At 50.4% G+C, this 21002-nt stretch overlaps 1 protein-coding gene across 1 annotated transcript in view; it reads right to left on the bottom strand.

Moving 5' to 3' along the window:
• The window catches only part of ACAP1 (ArfGAP with coiled-coil, ankyrin repeat and PH domains 1), a 376352-nt gene that overhangs the window by 31695 nt on the left and 323655 nt on the right, over positions 1 to 21002 (bottom strand). Inside the window, exon 21 of the mRNA XM_073654642.1 lies at positions 4184 to 4233. Within this exon, the coding sequence (XP_073510743.1) occupies positions 4184 to 4233 (50 nt within the window). The remainder of the gene's footprint in view (positions 1 to 4183; positions 4234 to 21002) is intronic.

Below are 21002 nucleotides of genomic sequence, written 5' to 3'. Positions count from 1 at the left end.
CCTGGAGGTGGATGTGGGGGGCACATACTTTTCTCCATATTAATGTCTATAGATGTAGATGAGGACAGAGAAGCCCCCGGAGGTGGATGTGGGGGGCACATACCTTTCTCCATATTAATGTCTATGGATGTAGATGAGGACAGAGAAGCCCCCGGAGGTGGATGTGAGGGGCATGTACCTTTCTCCATATTAATGTCTATGGATGTAGATGAGGACAGAGAAGCCCCCGGAGGTGGATGTGGGGGGCACATACCTTTCTCCATATTAATGTCTATGGATGTAGATGAGGACAGAGAAGCCCCTGGAGGTGGATGTGGGGGGCACATACTTTCCTCCATATTAATGTCTATGGATGTAGATGACGACAGTGAAGCCCCCGGAGGTGGATGTGGGGGGCACATACTTTCCTCCATATTAATGTCTATTGATGTAGATGAGGACAGAGAAGCCCCTGGAGGTGGATGTGGGGGGGCACATACTTTTCTCTATATTAATGTCTATTGATGTAGATGAGGACAGAGAAGCCCCTGGAGGTGGACGTGGGGGGCACATACTTTCTCCATATTAATGTCTATGGATGTAGATGAGGACAGAGAAGCCCCTGGAGGTGGATGTGGGGGGCACATACTTTCCTCCATATTAATGTCTATGGATGTAGATGAGGACAGTGAAGCCCCCGGAGGTGGATGTGGGGGGCACATACTTTCCTCCATATTAATGTCTATGGATGTAGATGAGGACAGTGAAGCCCCCGGAGGTGGATGTGGGGGGCACATACTTTCCTCCATATTAATGTCTATTGATGTAGATGAGGACAGAGAAGCCCCTGGAGGTGGATGTGGGGGGGCACATACTTTTCTCTATATTAATGTCTATTGATGTAGATGAGGACAGAGAAGCCCCTGGAGGTGGATGTGGGGGGCACATACTTTCTCCATATTAATGTCTATGGCTGTAGATGAGGACAGAGAAGCCCCCGGAGGTGGATGTGGGGGGCACATACTTTCCTCCATATTAATGTCTATTGATGTAGATGAGGACAGAGAAGCCCCTGGAGGTGGATGTGGGGGGCACATACTTTCTCCATATTAATGTCTATGAATGTAGATGAGGACACAGAAGACCCTGGAGGTGGATGTGGGGGGCACATACTTTTCTCCATATTAATGTCTATGGATGTAGATGAGGACAGAGAAACCCCCGGAGGTGTATGTGGGGGGCACATACTTTTCTCCATATTAATGTCTATGGATGTAGATGAGGACAGAGAAGCCCCCGGAGGTGGATGTGGGGGGCACATACCTTTCTCCATATTAATGTCTATGGATATAGATGAGGACAGAGAAGCCCCCGGAGGTGGATGTGGGGGGCACATACCTTTCTCCATATTAATGTCTATGGATGTAGATGAGGACAAAGAAGCCCCCGGAGGTGGATGTGGGGGGGCACATACCTTTCTCCATATTAATGTCTATGGATATAGATGAGGACAGAGAAGCCCCCGGAGGTGGATGTGGGGGGCACATACTTTCCTCCATATTAATGTCTATTGATGTAGATGAGGACAGAGAAGCCCCTGGAGGTGGATGTGGGGGGCACATACTTTTCTCCATATTAATGTTTATGGATGTAGATGAGGACAGAGATGCCCCTGGAGGTGGATGAGGGGGGGCACATACTTTTCTCCATATTAATATCTATGGATGTAGATGAGGACAGAGAAGCCCCTGGAGGTGGATTTGGGGGGCACATACTTTTCTCCATATTAATGACTATGAATGTAGATGAGGACAGAGATGCCCCCGGAGGTGGATGTGGGGGGCACATACTTTTCTCCATATTAATGTTTATGGATGTAGATGAGGACAGAGAAGCCCCTGGAGGTGGATGTAGGGGGCACATACTTTTCTCCATATTAATGTCTATCGATGTAGATGAGGACAGAGAAGCTCCTGGAGGTGGATTGGGGGGCACATACTTTTCTCTATGTCAATGTCTATGGATGTAAATGAGGACAGAGAAGCCCCCGGAGGTGGATGTGGGGGGCACATACTTTTCTCCATATTAATGTCTATGGATGTAGAAGAGGACAGAGAAGCCCCTGGAGGTGGATGTGGGGGGCACATACTTTTCTCCATATTAATGTCTATGGATGTAGATGAGGACAGAGAAGCCCCTGGAGGTGGATGTGGGGGGCACATACTTTTCTTCATATTAATGTCTATGGATGTAGAAGAGGACAGAGAAGCCCCTGGAGGTGGATGTGGGGGGCACATACTTTTCTCTATATTAATGTCTATGGATGTAGATGAGGACAGAGAAGCCCCCGGAGGTGGATGTGGGGGGCACATACTTTTCTCCATATTAATGTCTATGGATGTAGATGAGGACAGAGAAGCCCCTGGAGGTGGATGTGGGGTGCACATACTTTTCTCCATATTAATGTCTATGGATGTAGATGAGGACAGAGAAGCCCCCGGAGGTGGATGTGGGGGGCACATACTTTCTCCATATTAATGTCTATGGATGTAGATGAGGACAGAGAAGCCCCTGGAGGTGGATGTGGGGGGCACATACTTTTCTCCATATTAATGTCTATGGATGTAGATGAGGACAGAGAAGCCCCCAGAGGTGGATGTGGGGGGGCACATACTTTTCTCCATATTAATGTCTATGGATGTAGATGAGGACAGAGAAGCCCCTGGAGGTGGATGTGGGGGGCACATACTTTTCTCTATATTAATGTCTATGGATGTAGATGAGGACAGAGAAGCCCCCGGAGGTGGATGGGGGGCATATACTTTTCTCCATATTAATGTCTATGGATGTAGATGAGGACAGAGAAGCTCCTGGAGGTGGATGTGGGGGGCACATACTTTCCTCCATATTAATGTCTACGGATGTAGATGAGGACAGAGAAGCCCCCGGAGGTGGATGGGGGGCACATACTTTTCTCTATATTAATGTCTATGGATGTAGATGAGGACAGAGAAGCCCCTGGAGGTGGATGTGGGGGGCACATACTTTTCTCTATATTAATGTCTATGGATGTAGATGAGGACAGAGAAGCCCCTGGAGGTGGATGTGGGGGGCACATACTTTTCTCTATATTAATGTCTATGGATGTAGATGAGGACAGAGAAGCCCCTGGAGGTGGATGTGGGGGGCACATACTTTTCTCTATATTAATGTCTATGGATGTAGATGAGGACAGAGAAGCCCCCGGAGGTGGATGGGGGGCATATACTTTTCTCCATATTAATGTCTATGGATGTAGATGAGGACAGAGAAGCTCCTGGAGGTGGATGTGGGGGGCACATACTTTCTCCATATTAATGTCTATGGATGTAGATGGGGGCAAAGAAGCCCCCGGAGGTGGATGTGGGGGGGCACATACTTTTCTCCATATTAATGTCTATGGATGTAGATGAGGACAGAGAAGCCCCTGGAGGTGGATGTGGGGGGCACATACTTTTCTCCATATTAATGTCTATAGATGTAGATGAGGACAGAGAAGCCCCTGGAAGTGGATGTGGGGGGCACATACCTTTCTCCATATTAATGTCTATGGATATAGATGAGGACAGAGAAGCCCCCGGAGGTGGATGTGGGGGGCACATACTTTTCTCCTTATTAATGTCTATGGATGTAGATGAGGACAGAGAAGCCCCCGGAGGTGGATGTGGGGGGCACATACCTTTCTCCATATTAATGTCTATGGATGTAGATGAGGACAGAGAAGCCCCTGGAAGTGGATGTGGGGGGCACATACCTTTCTCCATATTAATGTCTATGGATGTAGATGAGGACAGAGAACCTCCTGGAGGTGGATGTGGGGGGCACATACCTTTCTCCTTATTAATGTCTATGGATGTAGATGAGGACAGAGAAGCTCCCGGAGGTGGATGTGGGGGGCACATACCTTTCTCCATATTAATGTCTATGGATATAGATGAGGACAGAGAAGCCCCCGGAGGTGGATGTGGGGGGCACATCCTTTAATATGGAGAATGTCTATGGATGTAGATGGCGGTGTATGTGTGTGTGTGTGTGTGGGGGGGGGGGGGGGGGCACATACTTTTCTGCTGCTGTCATGTCTGTGTAATCTAGGATTTTATTTCCTCTGTATCTGGAAGGATCTAGAGATCGCATTGTACTGAAGTGGAGAGATTTCAGTTCTCACCTGATTGGCCGAGTGCAATTTCCGCTTCCCTCATCTTGACCAATCGCAGCCTAGAATAGTAAAATAGTCGTGTAGTAATGGTGCAAGCAGGAAATCACTGACAGGACAGATACTATAAACTACACTGACGTGTGATCAGACCTGAGACCACACCCCTTGTATTACAACCCTGCCCCCTGGTGATGACATCACTGATATGACGTGTGATCAGACCTGAGACCACACCCTTATACTACAGCCTCCTCCCCTGGTGATGACATCACTGATATGACGTGTGATCAGACCTGAGACCACACCCTTATACTACAGCCCCACCTTCTGGTGTTGATATCACTGATATGACACGTGATCAGACCTGAGACCACACCCTTATACTACAGCCCCGCCCCCTGGTGATGACATCACTGATATGACACGTGATCAGACCTGAGACCACACCCTTATACTACAGCCCTGCCCCCTGGTGATGACATCACTGATATGACACGTGATCAGACCTGAGACCACACCCTTATACTACAGCCCCGGCCCCTGGTGATGACATCACTGATATGACACGTGATCAGACCTGAGAGCACACCCCTTATACTACAGCCCCACCTTCTGGTGATGACATCACTGATATGACACGTGATCAGACCTCAGACCACACCCTTATACTACAGCCCCGCCCCCTGGTGATGACATCACTGATATGACACGTGATCAGACCTGAGACCACACCCTTATACTACAGCCCCGGCCCCTGGTGATGACATCACTGATATGACACGTGATCAGACCTGAGACCACACCCTTATACTACAGCCCCACCTTCTGGTGATGACATCACTGATATGACACGTGATCAGACCTCAGACCACACCCTTATACTACAGCCCCGCCCCCTGGTGATGACATCACTGATATGACACGTGATCAGACCTGAGACCACACCCTTATACTACAGCCCTGCCCCCTGGTGATGACATCACTGATATGACACGTGATCAGACCTGAGACCACACCCTTATACTACAGCCCCGCCCCCTGGTGATGACATCACTGATATGACGTGTGATCAGACCTCAGACCACACCCTTATACTACAGCCCCGCCCCCTGGTGATGACATCACTGATATGACGTGTGATCAGACCTGAGACCACACCCTTATACTACAGCCCCGGCCCCTGGTGATGACATCACTGATATGACACGTGATCAGACCTGAGACCACACCCTTATACTACAGCCCCGGCCCCTGGTGATGACATCACTGATATGACACGTGATCAGACCTGAGACCACACCCTTATACTACAGCCCCGCCCCCTGGTGATGACATCACTGATATGACACGTGATCAGACCTGAGACCACACCGTTATACTACAGCCCTGCACCCTGGTGATAACATCACTGATATGACACGTGATCAGACCTGAGACCACACCCTTATACTACAGCCCCGCCCCTGGTGATGACAGCACTGATATGATATCAGACCACACCCCTTATACTGCAGCACCAGCTCCTCATCTATTACTTCTCACAACCAGCCTGTATACCCTGTGTGAGGTTGTTGGCCCCACCCCCTGGTGATGACATCACTGATATGACATCAGACCATACCCCTTATACTGCAGCACCAGCTCCTCATCTATTACTTCTGACACCCAGCCTGTATACCCTGTGTGAGGTTGTTGGCCCCACCCTCTGGTGATGACATCACTGATATAATGATATCAGACCACACCCCTTATACTGCAGCACCAGCTCCTCATCTATTACTTCTCACACCCAGCCTGTATACCCTGTGTGAGGTTGTTGGCCCCGCCCCCTGGTGATGACATCACTGATATAATGATATCAGACCACACCCCTTATACTGCAGCACCAGCTCCTCATCTATTACTTCTGACAACCAGCCTGTATACCCTGTGTGAGGTTGTTGGCCCCGCCCCCGCTGATGACATCACTGATATAATGACTTCAGACCACACCCCTTATACTGCAGCACCAGCTCCTCATCTATTACTTCTGACAACCAGCCTGTATACCCTGTGTGAGGTTGTTGGCCCCGCCCCCGCTGATGACATCACTGATATAATGACATCAGACCACACCCCTTATACTGCAGCACCAGCTCCTCATCTATTACTTCTCACAACCAGCCTGTATACCCTGTGTGAGGTTGTTGGCCCCGCCCCCCGCTGATGACATCACTGATATAATGACTTCAGACCACACCCTTATACTACAGCCCCACCTTCTGGTGATGACATCACTGATATGACACGTGATCAGATCTGAGACCACACCCTAATACTACAGCCCCGCCCCCTGGTGATTACATCACTGATATGACACTTGATCACACCTGAGACCACACCCTTATACTACAGCCCGCCCCCTGGTGATGACATCACTGATATGACACTTGATCACACCTGAGACCACACCCTTATACTACAGCCCCGCCCCCTGATGATGACATCACTGATATGACACATGATCAGACCTGAGACCACATCCTTATGCTACAGCCCTGCCCCCTGGTGATGACATCACTGATATGACACGTGATCAGACCTGAGACCACACCCTTATACTACAGCCCTGCACCCTGGTGATGACATCACTGATATGACACTTGATCACACCTGAGACCACACCCTTATACTACAGCCCAGCCCCCTAGTGATGACATCACTGATATGACACTTGATCACACCTGTGACCACACCCTTATACTACAGCCCCACCCCCTGATGATGACATCACTGATATGACACATGATCAGACCTGAAACCACACCCTTATGCTACAGCCCTGCCCCCTGGTGATGACATCACTGATATGACACGTGATCAGACCTGAGACCACACCCTTATACTACAGCCCTGCACCCTGGTGATTACATCACTGATATGACACTTGATCACACCTGAGACCACACCCTTATATTACAGCCCTGCCCCCTGGTGATGACATCACTGATATGACACTTGATCACACCTGAGACCACACCCTTATACTACAGCCCAGCCCCCTGGTGATGACATCACTAATATGACACGTGATCAGACCTGAGACCACACCCTTATACTACAGCCCTGCCCCCTGGTGATGACATCACTGATAGAATGACATCAAACCACACCCTTATACTACAGCCCTGCCCCCTTGTGATGACATCACTGATATGACACTTGATCACACCTGAGACCACACCCTTATACTACAGCCCCGCCCCCAAGTGATGACATCACTGATATGACACATGATCAGACCTGAAACCACACCCTTATGCTACAGCCCCGCCCCCTGGTGATGACATCACTGATATGACACGTGATCAGACCTGAGACCACACCCTTATACTACAGCCCCACCTTCTGGTGATGACATCACTGATATGACACGTGATCAGATCTGAGACCACACCCTAATACTACAGCCCCGCCCCCTGGTGATTACATCACTGATATGACACTTGATCACACCTGAGACCACACCCTTATACTACAGCCCGCCCCCTGGTGATGACATCACTGATATGACACTTGATCACACCTGAGACCACACCCTTATACTACAGCCCCGCCCCCTGATGATGACATCACTGATATGACACATGATCAGACCTGAGACCACATCCTTATGCTACAGCCCTGCCCCCTGGTGATGACATCACTGATATGACACGTGATCAGACCTGAGACCACACCCTTATACTACAGCCCTGCACCCTGGTGATGACATCACTGATATGACACTTGATCACACCTGAGACCACACCCTTATACTACAGCCCAGCCCCCTAGTGATGACATCACTGATATGACACTTGATCACACCTGTGACCACACCCTTATACTACAGCCCCACCCCCTGATGATGACATCACTGATATGACACATGATCAGACCTGAAACCACACCCTTATGCTACAGCCCTGCCCCCTGGTGATGACATCACTGATATGACACGTGATCAGACCTGAGACCACACCCTTATACTACAGCCCTGCACCCTGGTGATTACATCACTGATATGACACTTGATCACACCTGAGACCACACCCTTATATTACAGCCCTGCCCCCTGGTGATGACATCACTGATATGACACTTGATCACACCTGAGACCACACCCTTATACTACAGCCCAGCCCCCTGGTGATGACATCACTAATATGACACGTGATCAGACCTGAGACCACACCCTTATACTACAGCCCTGCCCCCTGGTGATGACATCACTGATAGAATGACATCAAACCACACCCTTATACTACAGCCCTGCCCCCTTGTGATGACATCACTGATATGACACTTGATCACACCTGAGACCACACCCTTATACTACAGCCCCGCCCCCAAGTGATGACATCACTGATATGACACGTGATCAGACCTGAGACCACACCCTTATACTACAGACCTGCCCCCTGGTGATGACATCACTGATATGACACTTAATCACACCTGAGACCACAGCCTTATACTACAGCCCCGCCCCCTGGTGATGACATCACTGATATGACACGTGATCAGACCTGAGACCACACCCTTATACTACAGCCCTGCCCCCTGGTGATGACATCACTGATATGACACTTAATCACACCTGAGACCACACACTTATACTACAGCCCTGCCCCCTGGTGATGACATCACTGATATGACACTTGATCACACCTGAGACCACACCCTTATACTACAGCCCTGCCCCCTGGTGATGACATCACTGATATAATGACATCAGACCACACCCCTTATACTGCAGCACCAGTTCCTCATCTATTACTTCTCACACCCAGCCTGTATACCCTGTGTGAGGTTGTTGGCCCCGCCCTCTGGTGATGACATCACTGATATAATGACATCAAACCACACCCCTTATACTACAGCACCAGCTCCTCATCTATTACTTCTGACAACCAGCCTGTATACCCTGTGTGAGGTTGTTGGCCCCGCCCCCGCTGATGACATCACTGATATAATGACATCAAACCACACCCCTTATACTACAGCACCAGCTCCTCATCTATTACTTCTGACAACCAGCCTGTATACCCTGTGTGAGGTTGTTGGCCCCGCCCCCTGATGATGACATCACTGATATAATGACATCAGACCACACCCCTTATACTGCAGCACCAGCTCCTCATCTATTACTTCTCACACCCAGCCTGTATACCCTGTGTGAGGTTGTTGGCCCCGCCCCCCGCTGATGACATCACTGATATAATGACATCAGACCACACCCCTTATACTTCAGCACCAGCTCCTCATCTATTACTTCTGAGAACCAGCCTGTATACCCTGTGTGAGGTTGTTGGCCCCGCCCTCTGGTGATGACATCACTGATATAATGACATCAGACCACACCCCTTATACTGCAGCACCAGCTCCTCATCTATTACTGCTCACAACCAGCCTGTATGCCCTGTGTGAGGTTGTTGGCCCCGCCCCCTGGTGATGACATCACTGATATAATGACATCAGACCACACCCCTTATACTGCAGCACCAGCTCCTCATCTATTACTTCTCACAACCAGCCTGTATACCCTGTGTGAGGTTGTTGGCCCCGCCCTCTGGTGATGACATCACTGATATGACATCAGACCACACCCCTTATACTGCAGCACCAGCTCCTCATCTATTACTTCTGACAACCAGCCTGTATACCCTGTGTGAGGTTGTTGGCCCCGCCCCCGCTGATGACATCACTGATATAATGACATCAGACCTCACCCCTTATACTGTAGCACCAGCTCCTCATCTATTACTTCTCACACCCAGCCTGTATACCCTGTGTGAGGTTGTTGGCCCCGCCCCCTGGTGATGACATCACTGATATAATGACATCAGACCACACCCCTTATACTGCAGCACCAGCTCCTCATCTATTACTTCTGACAACCAGCCTGTATACCCTGTGTGAGGTTGTTGGCCCCGCCCCCTGGTGATGACATCACTGATATGACATCAGACCATACCCCTTATACTGCAGCACCAGCTCCTCATCTATTACTGCTCACAACCAGTCTGTATACCCTGTGTGAGGTTGTTGTCCCCGCCCCCTGGTGATGACATCACTGATATAATGACATCAGACCACAACCCGTATACTGCAGCACCAGCTCCTCATCTATTACTTCTGACACCCAGCCAGTATACCCTGTGTGAGGTTGTTGGCCCCGCCCCCTGGTGATGACATCACTGATATGACATCAGACCACACCCCTTATACTGCAGCACCAGCTCCTCATCTATTACTTCTCACAACCAGCCTGTATACCCTGTGTGAGGTTGTTGGCCCCGCCCTCTGGTGATGACATCACTGATATAATGACATCAGACCACACCCCTTATACTGCAGCACCAGCTCCTCATCTATTACTGCTCACAACCAGCCTGTATACCCTGTGTGAGGTTGTTGGCCCCGCCCTCTGGTGATGACATCACTGTTATACTGATATCAGACCACACCCCTTATACTGCAGCACCAGCTCCTCATCTATTACTGCTCACAACCAGCCTGTATACCCTGTGTGAGGTTGTTGGCCCCGCCCCCTGGTGATGACATCACTGTTATAATGATATCAGACCACACCCCTTATACTGCAGCACCAGCTCCTCATCTATTACTTCTCACAACCAGCCTGTATACCCTGTGTGAGGTTGTTGGCCCCGCCCCCTGGTGATGACATCACTGTTATAATGATATCAGACCACACCCCTTATACTGCAGCACCAGCTCCTCATCTATTACTTCTCACAACCAGCCTGTATACCCTGTGTGAGGTTGTTGGCCCCGCCCCCTGGTGATGACATCACTGATATGACATCAGACCACACCCCTTATACTGCAGCACCAGCTCCTCATCTATTACTTCTGATACCCAGCCTGTATACCCTGTGTGAGGTTGCTGGCCCCGCCCCCTGGTGATGACATCACTCATATAATGATATCAGACCACACCCCTTATACTGCAGCACCAGCTCCTCATCTATTACTTCTGACACCCAGCCTGTATACCCTGTGTGAGGTTGTTGGCCCCGCCCCCCGCTGATGACATCACTGATATAATGACATCAGACCACACCCCTTATACTGCAGCACCAGCTCCTCTTCCATTACTTCTGACACCCAGCCTGTATACCCTGTGTGAGGTTGTTGGCCCCGCCCCCTGGTGATGACATCACTGTTATACTGATATCAGACCACACCCCTTATACTGCAGCACCAGCTCCTCATCTATTACTTCTCACACCCAGCCTGTATACCCTGTGTGAGGTTGTTGGCCCCGCCCCCTGGTGATGACATCACTGATATAATGACATCAGACCCCACCCCTTATACTGCAGCACCAGCTCCTCATCTATTACTTCTCACAACCAGCCTGTATACCCTGTGTGAGGTTGTTGGCCCCGCCCTCTGGTGATGACATCACTGATATAATGACATCAGACCACACCCCTTATACTGCAGCACCAGCTCCTCATCTATTACTTCTCACAACCAGCCTGTATACCCTGTGTGAGTTTCTTGGCCCCGCCCCCGCTGACGACATCACTGATATAATGACATCAAACCACACCCCTTATACTGCAGCACCAGCTCCTCATCTATTACTTCTGACAACCAGCCTGTATACCCTGTGTGAGGTTGTTGGCCCCGCCCCCTGGTGATGACATCACTGATATATTGACAACAGACCACACCCCTTATACTGCAGCACCAGCTCCTCATCTATTACTTCTCACAACCAGCCTGTATACCCTGTGTGAGGTTGCTGGCCCTGCCCCCTTGGTGATGACATCACTGATATAATGACATCAGACCACACCCCTTGTACTGCAGCACCAGCTCCTCATCTATTACTTCTCACAACCAGCCTGTATACCCTGTGTGAGGTTGTTGGCCCCGCCCTCTGGTGATGACATCACTGATATAATGACTTCAGACCACACCCCTTATACTGCAGCACCAGCTCCTCACCTATTACTTCTCACACCCAGCCTGTATACCCTGTGTGAGGTTGTTGGCCCCGCCCTCTGGTGATGACATCACTGTTATACTGATATCAGACCACACCCCTTATACTGCAGCACCAGCTCCTCATCTATTACTTCTCACACCCAGCCTGTATACCCTGTGTGAGGTTGTTGGCCCCGCCCTCTGGTGATGACATCACTGTTATAATGATATCAGACCACACCCCTTATACTGCAGCACCAGCTCCTCATCTATTACTTCTCACACCCAGCCTGTATACCCTGTGTGAGGTTGTTGGCCCCACCCCCTGGTGATGACATCACTGTTATAATGATATCAGACCACACCCCTTATACTGCAGCACCAGCTCCTCATCTATTACTTCTCACACCCAGCCTGTATACCCTGTGTGAGGTTGTTGGCCCCGCCCCCTGGTGATGACATCACTGTTGTAATGATATCAGACCACACCCCTTTTACTGCAGCACCTGCTCATATATTACTGCTCACAACCAGCCTGTATACCCTGTGTGAGGTTGTTGGCCCCGCCCCCTGGTGATGACATCACTGTTATAATGATATCAGACCACACCCCTTATACTGCAGCACCAGCTCCTCATCTATTACTTCTCACACCCAGCCTGTATACCCTGTGTGAGGTTGTTGGCCCCACCCCCTGGTGATGACATCCCTGATATGACATCAGACCACACCCCTTATACTGCAGCACCAGCTCCTCATCTATTACTTCTGACACCCAGCCTGTATACCCTGTGTGAGGTTGTTGGCCCCGCCCCCTGGTGATGACATCACTGATATGACATCAGACCATACCCCTTATACTGCAGCACCAGCTCCTCATCTATTACTTCTCACAACCAGCCTGTATACCCTGTGTGAGGTTGTTGGCCCCGCCCCCCGCTGATGACATCACTGATATAATGACTTCAGACCACACCCCTTATACTGCAGCACCAGCTCCTCTTCCATTACTTCTGACACCCAGCCTGTATACCCTGTGTGAGGTTGTTGGCCCCGCCCCCTGGTGATGACATCACTGATATAATGACATCAGACTCCACCCCTTATACTGCAGCACCAGCTCCCCATCTATTACTTCTCACAACCAGCCTGTATACCCTGTGTGAGGTTGTTGGCCCCGCCCTCTGGTGATGACATCACTGATATAATGACATCAGACCTCACCCCTTATACTGCAGCACCAGCTCCTCATCTATTACTTCTCACACCCAGCCTGTATACCCTGTGTGAGGTTGTTGGCCCCGCCCCCTGGTGATGACATCACTGATATAATGACATCAGACCACACCCCTTATACTGCAGCACCAGCTCCTCATCTATTACTTCTGACAACCAGCCTGTATACCCTGTGTGAGGTTGTTGGCCCCGCCCCCTGGTGATGACATCACTGATATGACATCAGACCACACCCCTTATACTGCAGCACCAGCTCCTCATCTATTACTGCTCACAACCAGTCTGTATACCCTGTGTGAGGTTGTTGGCCCCGCCCCCTGGTGATGACATCACTGTTATAATGATATCAGACCACACCCCTTATACTGCAGCACCAGCTCCTCATCTATTACTTCTCACAACCAGCCTGTATACCCTGTGTGAGGTTGTTGGCCCCGCCCCCTGGTGATGACATCACTGATATGACATCAGACCACACCCCTTATACTGCAGCACCAGCTCCTCATCTATTACTTCTGACAACCAGCCTGTATACCCTGTGTGAGGTTGTTGGCCCCGCCCCCTGGTGATGACATCACTGATATAATGACATCAGACCACACCCCTTATACTGCAGCACCAGCTCCTCATCTATTACTTCTGACAACCAGCCTGTATACCCTGTGTGAGGTTGTTGGCCCCGCCCCCTGGTGATGACATCACTGATATGACATCAGACCACACCCCTTATACTGCAGCACCAGCTCCTCATCTATTACTGCTCACAACCAGCCTGTATACCCTGTGTGAGGTTGTTGGCCCCGCCCTCTGGTGATGACATCACTGATATAATGACATCAGACCACACCCCTTATACTGCAGCACCAGCTCCTCATCTATTACTTCTCACACCCAGCCTGTATACCCTGTGTGAGGTTGTTGGCCCCGCCCCCTGGTGATGACATCACTGATATAATGACATCAGACCACACCCCTTATACTGCAGCACCAGCTCCTCATCTATTACTTCTCACAACCAGCCTGTATACCCTGTGTGAGGTTGTTGGCCCCGCCCCCTGATGATGACATCACTGATATAATGACATCAGACCACACCCCTTATACTGCAGCACCAGCTCCTCATCTATTACTTGTCACACCCAGCCTGTATACCCTGTGTGAGGTTGTTGGCCCCGCCCCCTGGTGATGACATCACTGATATGACATCAGACCACACCCCTTATACTGCAGCACCAGCTCCTCATCTATTACTGCTCACAACCAGCCTGTATACCCTGTGTGAGGTTGTTGGCCCCGCCCTCTGGTGATGACATCACTGATATAATGACATCAGACCACACCCCTTATACTGCAGCACCAGCTCCTCATCTATTACTTCTCACAACCAGCCTGTATACCCTGTGTGAGGTTGTTGGCCCCGCCCCCTGGTGATGACATCACTGATATAATGACATCAGACCACACCCCTTATACTGCAGCACCAGCTCCTCATCTATTACTTCTCACAACCAGCCTGTATACCCTGTGTGAGGTTGTTGGCCCCGCCCCCTGATGATGACATCACTGATATAATGACATCAGACCACACCCCTTATACTGCAGCACCAGCTCCTCATCTATTACTTCTCACAACCAGCCTGTATACCCTGTGTGAGGTTGTTGGCCCCGCCCCCTGGTGATGACATCACTGATATGACATCAGACCACACCCCTTATACTGCAGCACCAGCTCCTCATCTATTACTTCTGACAACCAGCCTGTATACCCTGTGTGAGGTTGTTGGCCCCGCCCCCGCTGATGACATCACTGATATAATGACATCAGACCTCACCCCTTATACTGCAGCACCAGCTCCTCATCTATTACTTCTCACACCCAGCCTGTATACCCTGTGTGAGGTTGTTGGCCCCGCCCCCTGGTGATGACATCACTGATATAATGACATCAGACCACACCCCTTATACTGCAGCACCAGCTCCTCATCTATTACTTCTGACAACCAGCCTGTATACCCTGTGTGAGGTTGTTGGCCCCGCCCCCTGGTGATGACATCACTGATATGACATCAGACCACACCCCTTATACTGCAGCACCAGCTCCTCATCTATTACTGCTCAAAACCAGTCTGTATACCCTGTGTGAGGTTGTTGGCCCCGCCCCCTGGTGATGACATCACAGATATAATGACATCAGACCACACCCCGTATACTGCAGCACCAGCTCCTCATCTATTACTTCTGACACCCAGCCTGTATACCCTGTGTGAGGTTGTTGGCCCCGACCTCTGGTGATGACATCACTGTTATACTGATATCAGACCACACCCCTTATACTGCAGCACCAGCTCCTCATCTATTACTTCTGACAACCAGCCTGTATACCCTGTGTGAGGTTGTTGGCCCCGCCCCCTGGTGATGACATCACTGTTATAATGATATCAGACCACACCCCTTATACTGCAGCACCAGCTCCTCATCTATTACTTCTCACAACCAGCCTGTATACCCTGTGTGAGGTTGTTGGCCCCGCCCCCCGCTGATGACATCACTGATATAATGACTTCAGACCACACCCCTTATACTGCAGCACCAGCTCCTCATCTATTACTTGTCACACCCAGCCTGTATACCCTGTGTGAGGTTGTTGGCCCCGCCCCCTGGTGATGACATCACTGATATAATTACATCAGACCACACCCCTTATACTGCAGCACCAGCTCCTCATCTATTACTTGTCACACCCAGCCTGTATACCCTGTGTGAGGTTGTTGGCCCCGCCCCCTGGTGATGACATCACTGATATAATGACATCAGACCACACCCCTTATACTGCAGCACCAGCTCCTCATCTATTACTGCTCACAACCAGCCTGTATACCCTGTGTGAGGTTGTTGGCCCCGCCCCCCGCTGATGACATCACTGATATAATGACTTCAGACCACACCCCTTATACTGCAGCACCAGCTCCTCATCTATTACTTCTCACACCCAGCCTGTATACCCTGTGTGAGGTTGTTGGCCCCGCCCCCTGGTGATGACATCACTGTTATAATGATATCAGACCACACCCCTTATACTGCAGCACCAGCTCCTCATCTATCACTGCTGACAACCAGCCTGTATACCCTGTGTGAGGTTGTTGGCCCCGCCCCCTGGTGATGACATCACTGATATAATGACATCAGACAACACCCCTTATACTGCAGCACCAGCTCCTCATCTATTACTTCTCACACCCAGCCTGTATACCCTGTGTGAGGTTGTTGGCCCCGCCCCCTGGTGATGACATCACTGATATGACATCAGACCACACCCCTTATACTGCAGCACCAGCTCCTCATCTATTACTTCTGACACCCAGCCTGTATACCCTGTGTGAGGTTGTTGGCCCCGCCCCCTGGTGATGACATCACTGATATAATGATATCAGACCACACCCCTTATACTGCAGCACCAGCTCCTCATCTATTACTTCTCACAACCAGCCTGTATACCCTGTGTGAGGTTCTTGGCCCAGCCCCCACTGATGACATCACTGATATAATGACATCAAACCACACCCCTTATACTGCAGCACCAGCTCCTCATCTATTACTTCTCACACCCAGCCTGTATACCCTGTGTGAGGTTGTTGGCCCCGCCCCCTGATGACATCACTGATATAAGGACATCAAACCACACCCCTTATACTGCAGCACCAGCTCCTCATCTATTACTTCTCACAACCAGCCTGTATACCCTGTGTGAGGTTGTTGGCCCCGCCCCCCGCTGATGACATCACTGATATAATGACTTCAGACCACACCCCTTATACTGCAGCACCAGCTCCTCATCTATTACTTCTCACACCCAGCCTGTATACCCTGTGTGAGGTTGTTGGCCCCGCCCCCTGGTGATGACATCACTGATATAATTACATCAGACCACACCCCTTATACTGCAGCACCAGCTCCTCATCTATTACTTGTCACACCCAGCCTGTATACCCTGTGTGAGGTTGTTGGCCCCGCCCTTTGGTGATGACATCACTGATATAATGACATCAGACCACACCCCTTATACTGCAGCACCAGCTCCTCATCTATTACTTCTCACACCCAGCCTGTATACCCTGTGTGAGGTTGTTGGCCCCGCCCTCTGGTGATGACATCACTGTTATACTGATATCAGACCACACCCCTTATACTGCAGCACCAGCTACTCATCTATTACTGCTCACAACCAGCCTGTATACCCTGTGTGAGGTTGTTGGCCCCGCCCCCTGGTGATGACATCACTGTTATAATGATATCAGACCACACCCCTTATACTGCAGCACCAGCTCCTCATCTATTACTTCTCACACCCAGCCTGTATACCCTGTGTGAGGTTGTTGGCCCCGCCCCCTGGTGATGACATCACTGATATGACAACAGACCACACCCCTTATACTGCAGCACCAGCTCCTCATCTATTACTTCTGACACCCAGCATGTATACCCTGTGTGAGGTTGTTGGCCCCGCCCCCTGGTGATGACATCACTGATATAATGATATCAGACCACACCCCTTATACTGCAGCACCAGCTCCTCATCTATTACTTCTGACACCCAGCCTGTATACCCTGTGTGAGGTTGTTGGCCCCGCCCCCCGCTGATGACATCACTGATATAATGACTTCAGACCACACCCCTTATACTGCAGCACCAGCTCCTCTTCCATTACTTCTGACACCCAGCCTGTATACCCTGTGTGAGGTTGTTGGCCCCGCCCCCTGGTGATGACATCACTGATATAATGACATCAGACCCCACCCCTTATACTGCAGCACCAGCTCCTCATCTATTACTTCTCACAACCAGCCTGTATACCCTGTGTGAGGTTGTTGGCCCCGCCCTCTGGTGATGACATCACTGATATAATGACATCAGACCACACCCCTTATACTGCAGCACCAGCTCCTCATCTATTACTTCTCACAACCAGCCTGTATACCCTGTGTGAGGTTGTTGGCCCCGCCCTCTGGTGATGACATCACTGATATAATGACATCAGACCACACCCCTTATACTGCAGCACCAGCTCCTCATCTATTACTTCTCACACCCAGCCTGTATACCCTGTGTGAGGTTCTTGGCCCCGCCCCCGCTGATGACATCACTGATATAATGACATCAGACCACACCCCTTATACTGCAGCACCAGCTCCTCATCTATTACTGCTCACAACCAGCCTGTATACCCTGTGTGAGGTTCTTGGCCCCGCCCCCGCTGATGACATCACTGATATAATGACATCAAACCACACCCCTTATACTACAGCACCAGCTCCTCATCTATTACTTCTGACAACCAGCCTGTATACCCTGGGTGAGGTTGTTGGCCCCGCCCCCTGATGATGACATCACTGATATAATGACATCAGACCACACCCCTTATACTGCAGCACCAGCTCTTCATCTATTACTTCTCACAACCAGCCTGTATACCCTGTGTGAGGTTGTTGGCCCCGCCCTCTGGTGATGACAACACTGATATAATGACATCAGACCACACCCCTTATACTGCAGCACCAGCTCCTCATCTATTACTTCTCACAACCAGCCTGTATACCCTGTGTGAGGTTGCTGGCCCTGCCCCCTGGTGATGACATCACTGATATAATGACATCAGACCACACCCCTTATACTGCAGCACCAGCTCCTCATCTATTACTTCTCACAACCAGCCTGTATACCCTGTGTGAGGTTGTTGGCCCCGCCCTCTGGTGATGACATCACTGATATAATGACTTCAGACCACACCCCTTATACTGCAGCACCAGCTCCTCATCTATTACTTCTCACACCCAGCCTGTATACCCTGTGTGAGGTTGTTGGCCCCGCCCTCTGGTGATGACATCACTGTTATACTGATATCAGACCACACCCCTTATACTGCAGCACCAGCTCCTCATCTATTACTGCTCACAACCAGCCTGTATACCCTGTGTGAGGTTGTTGGCCCCGCCCCCTGGTGATGACATCACTGTTATAATGATATCAGACCACACCCCTTATACTGCAGCACCAGCTCCTCATCTATCACTGCTGACAACCAGCCTGTATACCCTGTGTGAGGTTGTTGGCCCCGCCCCCTGGTGATGACATCACTGATATAATGACATCAGACCACACCCCTTATACTGCAGCACCAGCTCCTCATCTATTACTTCTCACACCCAGCCTGTATACCCTGTGTGAGGTTGTTGGCCCCGCCCCCTGGTGATGACATCACTGATATGACATCAGACCACACCCCTTATACTGCAGCACCAGCTCCTCATCTATTACTTCTGACACCCAGCCTGTATACCCTGTGTGAGGTTGTTGGCCCCGCCCCCTGGTGATGACATCACTGATATAATGATATCAGACCACACCCCTTATACTGCAGCACCAGCTCCTCATCTATTACTTCTCACAACCAGCCTGTATACCCTGTGTGAGGTTCTTGGCCCAGCCCCCACTGATGACATCACTGATATAATGACATCAAACCACACCCCTTATACTGCAGCACCAGCTCCTCATCTATTACTTCTCACACCCAGCCTGTATACCCTGTGTGAGGTTGTTGGCCCCGCCCCCTGATGACATCACTGATATAAGGACATCAGACCACACCCCTTATACTGCAGCACCAGCTCCTCATCTATTACTTGTCACAACCAGCCTGTATACCCTGTGTGAGGTTGTTGGCCCCGCCCCCTGGTGATGACATCACTGATATAATGATATCAGACCACACCCCTTATACTGCAGCACCAGCTCCTCATCTATTACTTCTCACACCCAGCCTGTATACCCTGTGTGAGGTTGTTGGCCCCGCCCCCTGATGACATCACTGATATAAGGACATCAGACCACACCCCTTATACTGCAGCACCAGCTCCTCATCTATTACTTCTGACACCCAGCCTGTATACCCTGTGTGAGGTTGTTGGCCCCGCCCCCTGGTGATGACATCACTGATATAATGATATCAGACCACACCCCTTATACTGCAGCACCAGCTCCTCATCTATTACTTCTCACAACCAGCCTGTATACCCTGTGTGAGGTTCTTGGCCCAGCCCCCACTGATGACATCACTGATATAATGACATCAAACCACACCCCTTATACTGCAGCACCAGCTCCTCATCTATTACTTCTCACACCCAGCCTGTATACCCTGTGTGAGGTTGTTGGCCCCGCCCCCTGATGACATCACTGATATAAGGACATCAGACCACACCCCTTATACTGCAGCACCAGCTCCTCATCTATTACTTCTCACAACCAGCCTGTATACCCTGTGTGAGGTTGTTGGCCCCGCCCTCTGATGATGACATCACTGATATAATGACTTCAGACCACACCCCTTATACTGCAGCACCAGCTCCTCATCCATTACTTCTCACAACCAGCCTGTATACCCTGTGTGAGGTTGTTGGCCCCGCCCCCTGGTGATGACATCACTGATATGACATCAGACCACACCCCTTATACTGCAGCACCAGCTCCTCATCTATTACTGCTCACAACCAGCCTGTATACCCTGTGTGAGGTTGTTGGCCCCGCCCCCTGGTGATGACTTCACTGATA

This window comes from Phyllobates terribilis, unplaced genomic scaffold (assembly GCF_046119375.1).
Source record: "Phyllobates terribilis strain yellow unplaced genomic scaffold, ASM4611937v1 Scaffold_11__3_contigs__length_659146591, whole genome shotgun sequence".
Lineage (NCBI taxonomy): Eukaryota > Metazoa > Chordata > Amphibia > Anura > Dendrobatidae > Phyllobates > Phyllobates terribilis.
Note: the sequence above shows the minus strand (reverse complement) of the source record. Positions and strands in the feature narration are given on the sequence as shown.